The 16,454-nt window shown below is 47.9% G+C and overlaps 4 protein-coding genes across 4 annotated transcripts; 1 reads left to right on the top strand and 3 right to left on the bottom strand.

Moving 5' to 3' along the window:
- Positions 1-180: 180 nt before the first annotated feature.
- N7446_012125 (uncharacterized protein) lies at positions 181-1,015 on the bottom strand (the record flags this gene model as incomplete). The annotated part of the gene is made up of 3 exons (XM_058520867.1): positions 181-211; positions 286-414; positions 492-1,015. 3 exons carry the CDS (start codon positions 1,013-1,015, stop codon positions 181-183), a joined length of 684 nt encoding a protein of 227 aa, XP_058366233.1.
- A 1,105-nt stretch (positions 1,016-2,120) lies between these two features.
- Positions 2,121-2,930, bottom strand: N7446_012124 (GPI anchored serine-threonine rich family protein; the record flags this gene model as incomplete). Its single annotated transcript, XM_058520866.1, has 1 exon — positions 2,121-2,930. The coding sequence occupies one exon, from the start codon at positions 2,928-2,930 to the stop codon at positions 2,121-2,123; it is 810 nt and encodes a 269-aa protein (XP_058366232.1).
- Positions 2,931-8,060: 5,130 nt separating this feature from the next.
- N7446_012123 (fungal specific transcription factor domain-containing protein) lies at positions 8,061-10,376 on the top strand (the record flags this gene model as incomplete). Its single annotated transcript, XM_058520865.1, has 4 exons — positions 8,061-8,093; positions 8,154-8,183; positions 8,488-9,899; positions 9,956-10,376. The coding sequence occupies 4 exons, from the start codon at positions 8,061-8,063 to the stop codon at positions 10,374-10,376; spliced, it is 1,896 nt and encodes a 631-aa protein (XP_058366231.1).
- A 2,671-nt stretch (positions 10,377-13,047) lies between these two features.
- Positions 13,048-15,443, bottom strand: N7446_012122 (Zn(II)2Cys6 transcription factor; the record flags this gene model as incomplete). The annotated part of the gene is made up of 7 exons (XM_058520864.1): positions 13,048-13,470; positions 13,521-13,554; positions 13,606-13,879; positions 13,933-14,247; positions 14,304-14,743; positions 14,802-15,299; positions 15,385-15,443. 7 exons carry the CDS (start codon positions 15,441-15,443, stop codon positions 13,048-13,050), a joined length of 2,043 nt encoding a protein of 680 aa, XP_058366230.1.
- Between the last annotated feature and the right edge of the window lie 1,011 nt (positions 15,444-16,454).

Raw genomic sequence — 16,454 nt, 5'->3', positions numbered from 1 at the left:
CACGAGGCTGTGAGACCTCTGATTGGCTAGATATTTCAAGAAAACGTTTTTGCCAAGAAAGAGTTGACCCTCAATCGGGGAGGTGTAGGAAGAAAAATAAAAAGGTGAGTTGGTTTCAATAACCCGTTGGCGCTATCATATCCACTGAAGGGACCCGCAAAATTAGCATCTAGAACAGAGCTAGTTGAGGGTAGTCAACTTCCACCCAAACCTGGAGAGAAGTCACAGCAATTGAAAGAAAGAGGGGATAAGAAACCGCTTACTTGTCATATACAGGGAACTGACCTGAGCCGTGTTGAGTCGAGAGCATCGATGGGGGCACCACCCGTCTTGAATCCGATCCCTGGTTCAGGTACCGTCTCACTGGCCTTGGGGCAGAATGCTGTGCTTGGACTCTGTAATACCCAGACGGGCCTATTTTTGCAACGGATGACCTGGAATGGTTCATGTCACCCTCGTGAGGCTGACTATGCTTCCTAATATCCACGTACTCTCCCATAGGCGTTCTGGGGTATTTTGTCGGTTCCATGGGTCTCCCCATCAGAATGATAATCATGGAAACTGTCTCGAAATCATGTCGATGGGGGTTGCGAGCCTTGTTCGCATAATAGCTTTCTTTGGCATAGACACAACTCCATTCCATCCGTGGATAATCCACTCGTTGGTCTTCGGCCAGCTGGGTGACCTGAGCGCGCTGGTCGCGGCTCAGGTTTTTGTACTGCTGTTTAGCAGAGTAATCTTCTGCTCGCTCATGGATCATCTCGCAGAGCTGTTCTTGTTTCATGCCTAGTTCGGTTCGCTCTGCGCATGCCCAGGTTGCCGCTTCATCAGGGCTAGGATCTGCTTTGTAGAATTTGTAGCCTTTCAAAACGGTTCTGGCGGGTGGAGAGGGATAGCTTTGAGATGGAAATGTCAGGTGGGACGTTTGTAGTGGCCCCAATTGACTGGTAGCAGTGGAGCATGTTTTTTGGCTGTGGCATGATTCGAGATCATCATGCTCCAAGTTGGTTGACATTCGGTGGAATTTAGAGGTTGGTGAGGGTTTGATTCAGCGAAGATCTGTATAGAGAAATTGGAAGTTACTGAGAATGGAAGCAAGTTATATACCGGTGCTGTAGGTAAATAACTCTTGGGGACACGCCACTACTTCACCCGGGTGATAAGACCGCGTCTAGGCAGCGGTCAAGCCCACCGCGCGAGGCATGCTTGTGCATCCAGCCTTTTGCGTCACAAGCGAGGTAGTGGGGTCCAATTTCCACTATGGCCGGGCTGTGTTCCTAGGAATCAATATCTGGCCCCAACCATATCCAAGCCCATAGCAAACGCCGAATTAGATTGAGGGTTGCTAATTTCGCCTAGCCCACCATCGAATCGCATTAGTCCTTACGTGATGACTGAGGAAAGATGTATGAGCCTTTCTGTGCTATTTGTATAACTTCTTAAGAGTTCGACTATCTAAGGTTCATATTTACGGCTTGATACCAACTCGGTGGAACCCAATCTTGTGGCCAAATTCGAGAGTCCAAAATGACCTATGAGAAGACCAGATGCCCCTGTCAGCTCTGCAATAGCGCCAGTAGTCATAGGTTTAGATTATAAGAAACACACAGCTAGACCTCGCCAAAACCCGCCCACAACCCAAACCCGCCCACGAACGGGTTCCAGCTGAGCGGGACCAGCTAGGTGCCCTGTCCCTATCAATTCCCTAGCTAATCACGAATATTACATAATATGAGTGTCCCCAGGAAAAGTGGGAGTGCCCTTAGCAATTCCCATGAATATCTGTAAATGTACATAATTACATGAAGACAAGCCTTGCCCGATATCTACAAGAGACTACCGAGAAACAAGGCATAAGGCATGAACTTCACATTACACAAGCATAGCAGAAGGGCACGCAGTCAACGTAACAAAGAGAAAAGTAAAGCCATGGTATGGAAGGAAAAGAAGATCAGCGATGGGAATCACCAAAAATTCGAAATCCGAATCAAAAGATTTGTAAAATTAAGCCTCATAAACAACAGACAATATTCGCGAGGGCTTCAAAGAAAGAGAAAAAAAGAGGTATCACAGGTCAAGCCCAACTCTTCACTATGCACAATTAAAAAAGGGCTTTTTGCTTAGAGGGCGAAAGCAGCGAGGGCACCAGCGAAGACGGCGCCGAAGCTGATGTCGTTACGGCTGGCACCATTGAAGGCAGGCGAGGAGGCCGAGGGGGAGGCGGAGGCGATGCCGGAGGGGATGACGGTGGAGGTGGCGGAGGTGCGAGCGGAGGACACCCAGGGGATGCTGGAGGGAGAGCTGACGGGGGCGACGGTGGAGGTCTGGGGAACGCCAGTGTACTCAGCCTCCGGGCAAATGGTGGTGGTGATCACGGTGCTCTGCACGACGGTGGAGAAGGCCGGGGTGGAGGTGGTGGCTGGGGCCGAGGTGGTCTCGGTCTCGGGGCAGATGGTGGTGCTCTCGGTGGTCTCAATGGTGGTAGTGGCGGCGCCAGTGCTGGTAGGGCCGGCGGTGCTGATCTTGATGGTGGATTCGGAGGAGCCACCGGTGGCGGCGCCAAGACCGAACTGAGTGGAGTACTGGTACTGACCGATGCCCTCGACGACGAGGAGGAGACCGTAGTGGGTGGTGTCAACCTCGAGGTCGGTGCCGGGGGTCCAGGAGAAGGAGCCGCTGTTGGGGATAGACTCAGCGATGGTCTTGAGGGGCTGCACGTTGTTGGAGGGGCCACGGAGGAGGACCAGGGAGATGGGGCCAGTGGTGGTAGGCTGCCACTTGATGGTGTAGGCCTTGCCCTCAGGGACGATCTCGTTCAGGCCAGGGGAAACAATGGCGTTGCCCGAAGGGTTCTTGGTGTAGTCGGGGCTAGTCAAAGCGGACGCGGCGACGGCGAGGGCAGAGACGATGGTAGCGGTAGTGAAACGCATTCTGGCGGTGTCGAGATTGACAAAGAGTGACTGGAGGTGGGATAACTGAAAAAGAATGACTATCGTTTTAAATGAAGGAGTTGGATGAGAAGAGAAGAAGAGGGAAGCCTGGGAGGAGACTTACTTTTCTATGTCTCCAAGTGGGGTCTAAAGCCAAGCACGGCCCCAAAACGGTGGGCCTGTTCCAAGCGAGTGACTCTGTTTACTTACCTGTATATGGCTATATGGCCATATGGCTATGGCTGTTTGTATTTGTGATTGCTTTGCACCCTCTGTATACATGTCTTGAAATACTCTGTATACATATCCATATCACATGGATTCTATACCAGACTGCAGTAATCCCACGAGGTGTAACGCCTAACAGTACTGGATAAGGCTATTCGTCAGCGTAAAACAACATCGCCCCTGATTGATGGACCTGACGATTTGATTTTCTGTGAACGGGCAGACCCTTGAATCGAGAGAATGTTCGAAGATTTAAAATACCAGTAAGATTATGGAGGATCGCAGGATCGAATGTGGGAAAGACATGGAAAATGTTCAATTTCATAACATTATACCCGTGAACACATCCTCCTACTGTGGGAGAAACATGTTTGTTTACTTATGTTACAGTATTTCCCCCTCAACCGTGGAAGGTGGAAACCCTCTTGGCACCGAATATCACCCGAACAAGTTCATGGATTGGGTCTCAGCTATTTCGAGGGATCTAGCGTTGACGCCACTCTTTCCAACCTTCCATTCCCATCGGAATTCTATTATTTATTTTTCTTAATTTCCTGGTAAAACAAAGCCACAATACCGTAGCTGTACATGCAGGGCGCCTCCCATGCAGGTACCACGCACACCATGTGACTCCCAGCCACGGGGGAACACAAACCTTAGCCCTGCACAGCAGATTCCGGTATTCACTGATATTTGCGACGGTCAGGACTATTCCCACACAACGCCCATTGACACCGTCTTAAGTGTAACCGCCTTGCCGATCCCACCCGTTCGTTAAGGAATCAACTGTTGATAGTCAGGGGGCGGAGTTTACACGACCTAGAGTAACAACAGTACCGGGAAAGAGAACAGCATGGGGTACGGACTACTGTATCATACCTTTACAGAGCCAGAAATGAGAGTGTGGGCTGTGTAGTTGGGTTAATCTAAGACATGCGAGATTAGTGTCGGACTGGGAAGTAGGGCTTGCAGGGGATATTACTTGTTCTGGCAACTCCGCTCGCAAGGTCTGCCAATATCGTCAGGTCTCGCTAAAAACGCAGACAATAAATGAACTGATGATGTTTATGTGTAAAAAGAAATTCGACGTGAGTCAGAGCAGCTTGCTCTAGTCGAAGAGTACTTTCTATCCAGAAGAAGCAAGGAAAGAGAGAACACACTGATGCCCAGAAAAAAGGAGAGCCTTGATCCGATCAGTGATGGTGGGGAAGGTCCGTACTACTGAAGCCACTAATGGAGCCTTCCAGCTTCCCAGTAAGCGTGCGCTTGGGAAGAGAGAAGCGGAAGCTACATCGGGTGGGTTGATTGATCTAGAGGATGCTCATGAGGTCCCTCTACCTGATAACAGCCAGATGCAAGCAGAGATCCGTACTTTAGAGGCATTTATCAGGGCGTCTTCCAAAGCGTTCAAGACGGGATGAAGATTTTTATATAATAATGGAGACAAAGAACAGATAAGTCATTGTCGCAGAAAACGGACAACCCTCGCTATTTCGGCAGAAATCTAGAATCCTTATTTTTCTAACAAAGAAATAGTCATCTTTATTACTATATAAGGGTATAGCTCAAATTAAGACTAAACTGAAAGCACAATACTTACAGGCGGATTGCCTACTACTGTGAATACTTAAGGATATGTTTCACACAGTACCAACAACAAACTCCTAGGAGGCTTTAGAGAATCACGGAACCCCTGTGGATCCAGCAGGATAGTGCAACTAGCGCGTATGCGAGGTGACAGGCTGACAGCGGGCCCCGGAGAGCCCTACGACTGGCTATGATTCGGCGTACTGTGACAGCTCTCTTAAGGCTAAATGAGGAACAACAGGATACCCGTACGCACTAGTACTAAGGAAACCAATTGACATGATTGATGGAAGAACTGCCAGGGGATCGCTGTTGAGAGCGTCTCATAGCCTTAGGGACAGATATTGACATGCTACGACTTGGGTATCCGGAAATGACACCTTTTACCTTACGAAACATACCATAGAGTGTGTAGGCACTCAATCAGCCTGCCATCCGCGAGGGTCTGGAAAAATGTAACTTTTCCAAGGGGCAGGTTAGCGGGTACATACCTTTTCAGATCTACACTAAATAAGGGGGCGAAATGTCCCCCCAAATCAGCTGAGCAAAATTGGGGTCAGATTTCCGCCCAATGCTAAACACTGCAAACGGGTCACAGTTAGGTTAGAAGGGTCCCGGTTCCCTCGAATGCATCCGTTCTGATCTGTATATGGATCCGCGCTGATCCGCATTTGGGGCGGATCCGGACCTAATTCTTCGATCAGCGGGGCGTATTGATCAGCTGGATTTGTCGGATTGACAGATACTGGTATGTGCTAGTATTGAGGTGTCCCATTGAGATTCATTGGTAGTTGTATCTGGATCTTGCTGTTGAAGCGTTATCAGATCTCAGGAGTCGTTCCTAGCGTGTTACGACGCTGGTATGCCGAGCGTACCCCGTCTACCATACAGAGACAAAGAGAGAATGGGTACTTGATGAATAACCCTGTCCTTAGTGGTAAAATACCACCCCCTCAGTTCGACAGGATTAACTAATCGCTACATTGATCATTCCTTTTTCACATCCGTCAGTGTCGAACTGAGGGGGTGGTATTTTACCACTAAGGACAGGGTTATTCATCAAGTACCCATTCTGTCAAGAAAAGTGGTCCTTGCAGTACTAGCTTACTCGAGTTTTAGCAGCACCCATTTTGCTTACTCATTTGCTACAGTATAACGTGATTCACGGTCTCCCGGCGACACTGCCGGTCGGGCGACCCCATAAAAAATCCCCCTCAATAATAAAACATGTTTTTTAACCACAACAAAAATGCCCCCCCAACGCTCTGATCGAAAAAAAGTTGATAGAGCAGGAGGGCCGTCTTTTATTAGCTATAAAGGCTATAAAAGATGGTAAATATCCCTCTGCTGCAGCTGCTGCACGATCATTTGATTTACCTGTCTCAACTTTGAAGTATCGGATCAATGGGCGCGAATCTTTGGCTGAGAAGAGACCAACTGGCCATATTTTTACTGAAATTGAAGAGCAATCAATGGAAAATTGGTTACTTGATATGGATACCAGAGGTGCTGCTCTCACGATGCCTATGTTGCGCGATATGGCCAATCTCCTACGAAGTGCCCAGAAAAATACCCCCTCCACTATCGGTGTCAATTGGCCTACTCAATTTATCAAACGACGCCCGAATTTATCCAGTCGACTCTCTCGAAAATACGACTATCAGAGAGCACTTTCAGAGGACCCTCGAATTATTAAACCATGGTTTGATTTGGTCCAAAATACTATTGAAAAGTGGGGTATCACTTCAGATGATATTTTCAACTTTGATGAGTCTGGTTTTGCTATGGGGGTTGGCGCGACACAGAGGATTATTACCTCGGCTGAATACCATGGGAAAAGAGCTCTCTTACAAGCCGGAAATCGCGAGTGGGTGACTTCAATTGAGTGTATCAGAGCTGATGGAAGTGTTCATCCTCCACTCTTTGTTTTCAAGGGAAAACTTTTTCCAGCGCATCTACGCCAACCCCTCCTGAACAATCAAGAAGGAGCTGGTCTTACTACAAGTAAAAATGGCTGGAGTACCAATGAGATTGGTATTTGGTGGCTAAAATACTACTTTATCCCAAATATTGGGAGAAGGGTAGGAAAATATTGCCTCTTGGTCCTGGATGGTCATGGTAGTCATTTGACCCCTGAATTTGACCAACTTTGTGATGAAAATGATATCATTGCAATCTGCATGCCTTCACATGCCTCTCATCTTTTACAACCTTTGGATGTGGGTTGTTTTTCGGTTTTGAAGAGGCTTTATGGAGGAGCGGTTTCAACCATGATGCGGAATGGAGTCAATTCTATTGATAAGGAAGATTTCCTTGAATTGATTGCAGATGCAAGAAAGGGTGCTTTTACGGCCTCTACTATCCAGAATAGCTTCTTGGCTACTGGATTAACACCATTTAATCCAGATAAAGTCTTGGAAAAACTGAATGTGCACCTGGATGAACTTCCTCCTCTTGAGATCCTTTCCCAGCGACCACTCTCTTCCGGCAGTGATAGTGATCCAAATACTCTCTGGACTCTCTCGAAATTCTCAAAATCGCAATCTCGTATCAAAAAAGGTCTAGAATCTTCTTCTTCAATCCTTTCTTCGCCTATTAAACGGGAGATTAAGAGGACCTACGAAATGACCATAAAAGTGGTCCACCGCCAAATTTTCCTCCAAGATCGCTGTATACAATTAGAGGCAACCAACAAAAAACAGACAAAAAAACGAGTGATCAAACATACATTTATTGATCAGAGAGGCATTTTAAGGGGTCAGGAGAGCAGTCAGAGTGATGTGGTTATTGAGAAGAAGGATGTATGTAAAGATATATCTTTGCTGGAGATGCCTGTAGAACAACCTACAGAACCTGCTTTACCCTCTATGCCTACAGTTAGGCGGCAGGTCACCTGTTCTGGATGTGGTACTAAAGGTCATACGTATATTAAATGCCCTACACGTGTTAAATAGCAAAATTTAAGTTGTTTTTGTGGTATTATTCATGCTTAAAAATTGAAGGTTTTTTCATTTTTGGTGGGGCCGCCCGACCAGCAGTGTCGCCCGGGAGACCGTGAATCACGTTATGTGAGGTGTCTGATTTGATGTCGTAAGATATTCTGGGTAAATACCCAGAAATCCACACGCAGATCCACCATATTTCTGACACTATACATTGATACCCGTCGCGATCCTAAGGTGTTCGAAGCACTTGCGTTCACCAACATATCAAATACATGATTTCACTAACCACCTATGCAGATGTGTGCCGTTTTATGTCATAACCAAAGCGCATTGGGTACATAATACGAGAAATCCAATCTTTCCGATAAAGATGGCAAGCACTCGTGATTCCCATTCATTTGCGGTATGTATTGACCTAGTCGTCATGCAAACAGAGAAAGACTTTGTCTGACCGTTGAAATAGTGCGATGAATGCCGCTTGCGCAAGTCAAGAGTAAGTGGCTCTTTCAGCAAGCCCTTCTAGGCCACGGCCTTCTAACCTGGCTTTTATAGTGCTCCAAAGAGCGTCCAGTCTGTCTGCAGTGCAGACAGTTGAATAAAGAATGCATTTACAGCCCTAAAGTCAGCAGAAGCCCTCTGACTCGGCAGTAAGTATTGCGAAATCGTACATAAGAAAGTATACTAAGAACGTCACACGTTTGACCTATGCTGAAGATCGCCTTCACTTATTTGAAACAGCATTAGGAAGGCTGTTTCCAGGTGGAGATTTGGATGCTACCCTTCGATCTCTTCTTCAGAACCTGGAGCCCCCGAGGGCTCCCTCATCCAAGTCCTCTTCAAGATACTCAACCCCGGCTGAGGATGAATCAGAACGGGCTGAACCTGCACCGGAAGCCCTCCCACAGCAAGCCGATGGCTTTGACTGGGTCGAGAAGGAAATCACCCTTGGTGATTTGACTGACGGCATGGCTGCATTGTCTATCAAGCCTGAAGGAGCTGGCTACTTTGGTGCTTCTTCAAGTGTTGTACCATTGCGAGCGCTCTTTGGTCATGGATTCGATCTCAATATGCCTGTTCACTCGGCAAGATCAGGCAGCGTGCCTCTCAAAGCACAGCTGCTCGAAAGTGCGCAGTCTGGGCTTATCGGACAAGCGTTCATCGACGCATATTTCCTCAACTATCACACTAGCTATCCATTCGTTCACGAGCCTACATTCAGGGCGCAATTCAATGAGCCATCGTTGCGTCCACCTGGGACGGCTTGGCACATCCTTCTCAACGCCATCTTGGCTCTTGGAGCTTGGAGTATTGGCGATGACAGCTCAGACCTCGATATCACATTCTACCAAGAAGCCAGAGGATACCTTCAGCAGGCATCCGTCTTCGAGACTGGTAACCTAACATTGGTACAGGGACTATTGTTACTGAGCAACTATGCCCAGAAACGGAACAAGCCCAACACCGGATGGAACTATCTTGGTCTGGCTGTTCGAATGGCCATGAGTCTGGGTCTCCACAAGGAGTTTCCTGGCTGGAGGATTAGTTTGCTGCAAAGAGAGATTCGAAGAAGACTGTGGTGGGGAGTGTTCATCTTTGACAGTGGTGCCGCCAAAACCTTTGGGCGACCTATTCTTCTACCAGAGGGCAGCGTGATGGATGCAAAGCAGGTTCTCAATATTCACGACGAGGCCTTGACCCCTACAACCACCACTCTCCCTGCCGAATCCTCCGGTCCAACTATCTACTCCGGGTTGATCGCTCAATCCCGCTTCCATCTCCTCACTAATAGCGTCTACCAGCGTCTCATCTCGAGCCCTAGTCTTACGCCCGAAGATACTCTCAATCTGCCAGAGCCAATCGAAGAGTGGTATAATGGTCTTCCAACTTACCTCCAACACCCACGGCTACCTCTCTTCGTGCAGCCCGCCAACCCAGACCCCGACTCCCTCGCACTCGTCCGGAACCGCCTGTTATGGAGAAACTGGAACCTCACCATTCTGATATACAGACCAATTCTCCTCCGCTGGGCCGCCAGACGTTGGGCCCCACACACCAGCAGTAGCCCAGGCACCCCAGAAATGGGATGCGAAGATCCCTGCGAGACAGAATGCCGAATGTGCTGTCTCCAGAATGCCCGGTTAACCATCTCCTCCATCTCAGAATACATGGAAACTTACATCTGCACCAGACTAGGAGCATGGTACATGCTGTATGCACCCCACCCACGCTGATAACTACCCCAGACTCATCTAACATCCAAACCAGCTACTTCCTCTTCCAAGCCGGCCTAATCCCGGTCGTCCTCCTAATGGCAGACCCCTCAAATCCAGAAGCCGCAGCCTGGGTCCAAGATATCGAAACAACAAAGGCCCTCCTAACCCACCCCTCCCTCGGCACAAACCGCTTCGCAACCCGCTGCTACGAAGTAATCAACCGACTGATTGGCCGGTCGGCACTCTCTGCTCAGGGTATATTCCCAGAGGGAGCACAGCAGCTCGAGGACCAGAAGCCCCCTTACCAAATGATGCCCCAGCAGCAACAGCAGAATTTCATGCCGTTCTCCGGACAGTTGTTTAGCGACCCTGGTTTTGATGGGAGTTTGTTCCCCGTCGAACAGCAGATGCAGATGCATAGCCCCAGCGGTATAGACTTTTCAGAATGGGTGAACTTCCCGCCAGCGGAATGATCGCACAAACTGAGGAAGCAACGGCTGGGTCTAAGCTACTATTTTACAGTGACGGCTATCCTATGCGTGGTGGCTCGATCAGTATTTGCTACCGTTGTGAACGTATGGGGCAATAACACCAATCTAAAACTCGCCCATCATTTCACAGCGACAGAAATTTATCAACGTGAAGTGGGGACCAAGCTAACCCTTGTGGATAGAATGGTATACAACACGTAGTAAGAACACACTCATTTGCTATTCACCGGGGCCATGTTGACCGATTGTACAGTCTATGGATGCAGAAGTCGGTTGTCCTGCTTTTGTAAAACCAGATATTTTCTTGTCTGCCTTTCGCAGCTCTCGTTATCAAGACCTCCTGGGCTACCATTCTAGCTACCTACTTTGCCGTGCAGGGAGCTAGATTTGTCCATTGCCGTCCTATCCGGCTCTACTGGCAAGTCGTGTACCGGACCGAGGTAAGTAGATCCAGTGTTATATCTCCAATAAACAGCACATATCAGCATCTAACGGATGTAAGTATAGGACATTGTTCAAGCGCTACTATCCAACTATCCACCTTTGTAGCTCCCAGCATGACCACAGAACTAATGCTTTTGATCTTCCCGATGCCTGCAATCTTCTTCCTTAAGACCTGTTCCTTGGGGCGGTATATTTCCCCTCACCTTGACTTGAGAAGTAGGAGTCGTCAATCCTAACCCCAACAGCCGACTTCAGTTATTCGCTCTCTTCTCCCTTGGAATTCTCCTGCTTGTTGTCGCTATCTTGCGTCTCCCCATATACAGTAATGTCACCTTACAAGTTCGCCGGTATACCTCGGGTTCTGTCGAGCAATTTGTCGCAGCCCTCGTGGCTAACCTACCTATGCTATATTATCTTCGCAGGGGCAAGTGCCCCTACCAAAATATTAACACGAATTTCGACCAGTCGCTCACAGCGCAAGATGTCGGTGCCATGTAGTTGCGTATCAGAACGGAGCTAGTCGATTGTCCGCATTTTGTTGCGGAATCCCAGCAGAGATCGTGCCGGAATGATAGTGTTGCAGCTAGTTTGCCTTCTATGCTGTTTAAAACAGCATTATCCGATATGGTGATTGGGTTTCGGTACCACAGGTATCGCATGGTCAGCGTTGACATCTGTAGGTATATGTTTTTATGTGCGTGAATTTGACGGAAGCATGTCATGGTAGTCGGTTCGTCTTTCGTGGTGAATGTTGAATACGGAGCTCTACCATGCGGTATGAGCTTTACCGATTGCATAGGGAGTGAGGAAAATCTATAATGCAATCCCGCTCACTCCCATGCAGCAACGGCAGCCTGACAATTTAGATCCACGGGGACGGCCCGGGGAAACTAGACAAAGGCCAAGGACCTATCATCCAAGTCTTATCATAACGGGAGATTTGCCCTCCCGCTCCGACATTGAAGAAGGCGATGCCAAGCGCATGCGGCCTCCTAGAGCTTCTCCGGGTATGCCTTCAACGCCGAACGGCGCAAATCGGATCAGACCAAATTGACAAACTAAAGAAGCGGTCAAATACCGCTATGACCTTTTGGGATAGGCTTGTTCATCGTTCACCCAATTTCCCCTAGTATTTGTATGGTATTCGGACTAAATTCGGATACGGTGTCACAACACGCCAGAGCACGGACAGTAGGCTCCAGAGATCGCTCAACCGATCTACAGACCTTCAATCAATCATCAGATTCTATTGGACATGTGCAGTACTAGCCAGTACATTAATTCCTCATCCTGTCACAAATGTTTCACCAACTCAATTAGTCGGAGTTGATCACACCCAAGAAAACGGGTAGAAAAGAGTGAAAGATGGCATATTACATAGGATGGAACCACCGATGCGGGATCGAAGGATCCATGATACTAACAAATACAACCCAGCACAGTGTAACCATCATGACGGATTAAAGATGATTATTGGCTATTTGCCTGTTCCACTGCAGAGTAATTCACCGGTTATCCCTATCAGTAACTGCACGCACAACAGCATAAGCTCCAATGACATACTGACTGGCCCCAGAAAAGCGATATATAGATGTTGGAGGGGAACGAGGAAAAGAAAGGAACGGAAAACAATCATTTCAATTGTGGAAAAAGCTAAGATCTATCGGGGAGGTCTGCAGGGTCCAATTCCAGAGAGGTCGGGTGACCTACGGGAAACAAGCGAACACTAGATGGAAAAGGCAACGGACGAGGGGGCGAAAAGAGTTGGTGATTCCTATCTGAAAGAAGGAGATTCAAAAGGGCCAAAAAATGGTAGAACGTACCGAAAGTGGGCGAACAAATGGGGAAGGAGCATCTTGAGTGCTATTCCCATGAGGTGCGGGTCACAATGTCCACAGATCTCATTATGCTCCAAAATGGAATTAATTATGGCCTGCTTGCTGATTTTACTCGGTTGTAGGTCTCTCAGCTTGAACCCAACCACTTACTACGATCCGTACAACCCAGGCAAATTCAGATCTTATCATTTTATGCGCACTGCGCTGTGAGATATACAACGGCCCAGCTCGCGCGGATGTTCACTGGGCAGAATTATGAACCTTCAATTCACTAGCACCTGGGTTTTGGTGACTGTATCGAAGGAGAATCAACGTCAGATATGAATTTATCGAAAAGTATCAAGAGAATAGACGTATATAGAAACTTCATATTAGAAGATCCGAAAAAACTCATTGCTGGCAAGATATTGAGCTTCACCCCAATCAGTTCCTTCACAAAACGAGGTGTCCATCGAGCGTTGCGTATTAGTCAAGTCAATATCATTGGAAACGGCACCGCCCAAGACAAATTCACCGATGGCTTCCAAATCGAGCCAGGAAAAGCCGTCCTGGAGATACGAAGGACGGACTTGAGACTGAGGAAACGGTCGTGCTCGGTCATCGAATGTTGGATTTCCGTCATCCGTGACAGACAGTCGATCCACTCGCTTCCATAAGATTTCGAGCAGATTAGCATATCTTGCCCCGAGTTCTGATGATCCTGTTGTCCCCTTGCGCAAAGAACTTATTGCATCACCAATAAGCCGTCGAACACTGGCACGCTCGGGATGAGAGATAGCATTCAGAGTCCATATCTGTACAGTGTTATACTTAGCTAAATAATTATCTTGATTTAGCACTCTACCTTATATAAGAAGACAGCAGCATTGACGCAATACCTGCCTCATGGTCAGCAATGTAATGAGGCCTTGAAATCTAGCCAAACATACAAAGGAAAACGGATAGGAAACTGGTTCAAGTTTTCAGCCGACGGAATATAGTTGTTGACAATAGTCAATAGTGACTTCGCAGCATCTATAGACTCAAACATGAAGCGGGCTTCGGGGAGAGATCCGGGGCCTTCGGTGTGGGCGGACCCATTTTCGACCCCGGGAAGACTTTGTGATATTGTGCGAAGGGCAGCTGCTTGGAAGGCGAATGCGTTGGCGTATAATCTCAAATACTCATATGACAATTGGAGCAATATCTTTATGTGTTGGGGACCTGGGGTGTTCCAGTTAGTACACAGAAAGCCAGGATTGATAGACTCGGCTCACATGTCAAAGAACCCCAGACACAGTTCCATGCTGCAATAGCTCCTCGGAAGTCATCCAAGTAGGCGGCATAGCTCCCCACCAGCATCATCTGTGCTCCGGCGCCCATGTTACAGTAAAGTACTTCGTGTACATTAGTAAAGATCTGTGTTAATTCCAACCTCGCACGGAAGACACTGGAGAAAGTCTCCTCTACCAACTGTTGGGACCCCACAGTTGGAAAGCCATAACGGCCATAAACAATACTAGGCTCCAAGCCACGACACGCAAACGGCCGGCCTATTCTGACAGAAATTTGGCGATCCGATAAGTAACAGGCTATTCAGTTTAACAGCCATAACTGCAACGTGCCAAGGTACTAAAGGCCTGCTTACCTGCCCACGCTAGGCGCTCCAGAGAGGCATTCGCTCCTCCATTCCTCGAAACGTCATAGAACTGAGTTCGATCTAGCTTCCTGGAATACGCTAGCCGGACAGCAAGACCGATGTGCATCCACGCTGCCATGTCTTCTTGTCCATAACCCAAGTTGGCAGATTCGGGCAATGAGCATTGAGGTTCCCACTCTGCCAGCAACAACAAAGCTTCAATTGCGTCCACCCCACATTTCTTGCCAGCTATAATCTCTGTTATTAAACAACTCATGTATTGAGCACAAGTCCCCAGAATATGCTCTCCGTTGGCCATATCCTTGGAACCAATCACGCATATTGCAGTTAGGAGATATGGCTCGCTTCGCGCTGTTCCGGAAATAAATGCACGATTCAAGGATTTCTCCGGCACAATGGGGTAGAATGGGTGATATATGGTGGCAAAGCTGGTGGATAAACGCTTGTTAGCGATATGAACTGCAGAAAGTAGTGGTTTCTGATTACCGTTCAACAAGATTGAGTACCTGGGATGGTGTCAAGGCACCAGCTTTGACGAGATGGTACTCAAGCAGGCCAGTCTCGGGGACCGTGGCCTGGCTTCCGCTACATTGAGCAAGACGCGAAGATTCAGTATAGGCCACGATGTTTGTTGAGGTACTGCCAGCAATTTTACTCAATATTTTTAGAGCATCTGAGGTATTGTGTAAGTCTGTCGAGGCGAAGGTATCATCAATAATACCAGCAGACTGAGCTGAGTCACAAATTTCGAACTGTTCACGAGTGTTCTGATGAGTGGCACAAATTGAAGTGGGCGTCGCTTCCTGCGCCTCCTCCCGATTTTCTGGGATTGAGTATTGCCATTCCGTCGACGCACTGTCAACCAGAGAATTATCAGTTTTGCGTCGCCGATATCCGCCGCGGTTTGAAGTTGCGAGGACGCATTCAACACCGGCGTGGACACATCTATGGCATGGCGGCTCAAGCACATGACCCGAACTCGCTCTGTAGTGCTTTCATGTTAGTTCGGAATAATACGTACAGACACTCAAAAGAACAGAGCTTCGGCTGTTCGGGCTGACTGTCTTACAATACACATTTGGCTTTGTGTCTCCTGCAGCGAATGCAAGCACGTGAAATCCGCTTCATGACTTCTATAAATGTAGTGAATTCTCAAATATAAATATACCAGTGCGATTGTATCATTTTTGAGGTGTGCTGAAAGTATTGAAGTTCAAAAGTGGCGAGCGGCATTTGAAACTGAATCGGCTATTCATCACGTGAATTTGAACTCTTGTTGAAATCAGGAAAGTGGGGTCATACGGGCCCACCAATATGTCGGAACGTGGTCGTTACAGTACGGACTAGTACGGGCATAGCCAATTGAGTACTTGAGAGTGTTTTTTATATACTATAGAAAGTGCAGAATAAATAGGGGATGAGCTTAGTAAGGTCGTTGAGAGCCTTAACGATCTTACCTCAGTTCCCCTCAGACCACAGCCAATGATGAGACAGAATTCTGCCGATTCTGCCACGCTAACCCGATTGGGTTGCTTCATCAGCCCGTGGTCTGAGCCGGGAACCCCTTCCGTACATACAAGTTTCCGGTTCTCGCCAGCAACCCCACCATTTGGTCAAGGTGTGTTTTCTCAAGCTCTCTGAGAGTATTTCTGACATTGTTAGAAAGAATGGCATCACCGGATTTGCCCAATATGATCTCTAGATCGCGAAAGCGTGCTCGACAATCCTCCCTCGAGTGGCCTTCTTCCAGTTCACCATTACAAGAACCACCTGCGTCTACTCAGCGATCTCGTTATATCTCAGGATTGCAGCCACGCGAACGTGTCGATATGGTACTGGCTGAGCTTAATGATAAGCACCGGTGGACAATCAAGGATCTTCTTTACCACATGGTGCATGCACAACCAGTCAAAAAAAATGGATATTCGACATCGTATCGAGCACAGAAATTGTCTGACGCTATATATGGGCAACCTGAAATTATTGAGCGGCTAGGTAGTGTCTCAAAAGACATATATGCCACTGGTGCATCCGATCTCGTGTCTCGGATACAGACCGAGATTCGAGGGCTGATTAACGGAGATATACTCGGCGAGTTCCAGTCCAATGTGGACCCTAAAGATATGGACATCTCTAGCT

This window comes from Penicillium canescens (genome assembly GCF_028828765.1).
Source record: "Penicillium canescens strain IBT 15451 chromosome Unknown utg000010l_segment0_segment0, whole genome shotgun sequence".
Classification (NCBI taxonomy): domain Eukaryota; kingdom Fungi; phylum Ascomycota; class Eurotiomycetes; order Eurotiales; family Aspergillaceae; genus Penicillium; species Penicillium canescens.
This window is presented reverse-complemented; position numbering and strand designations above follow the sequence as displayed.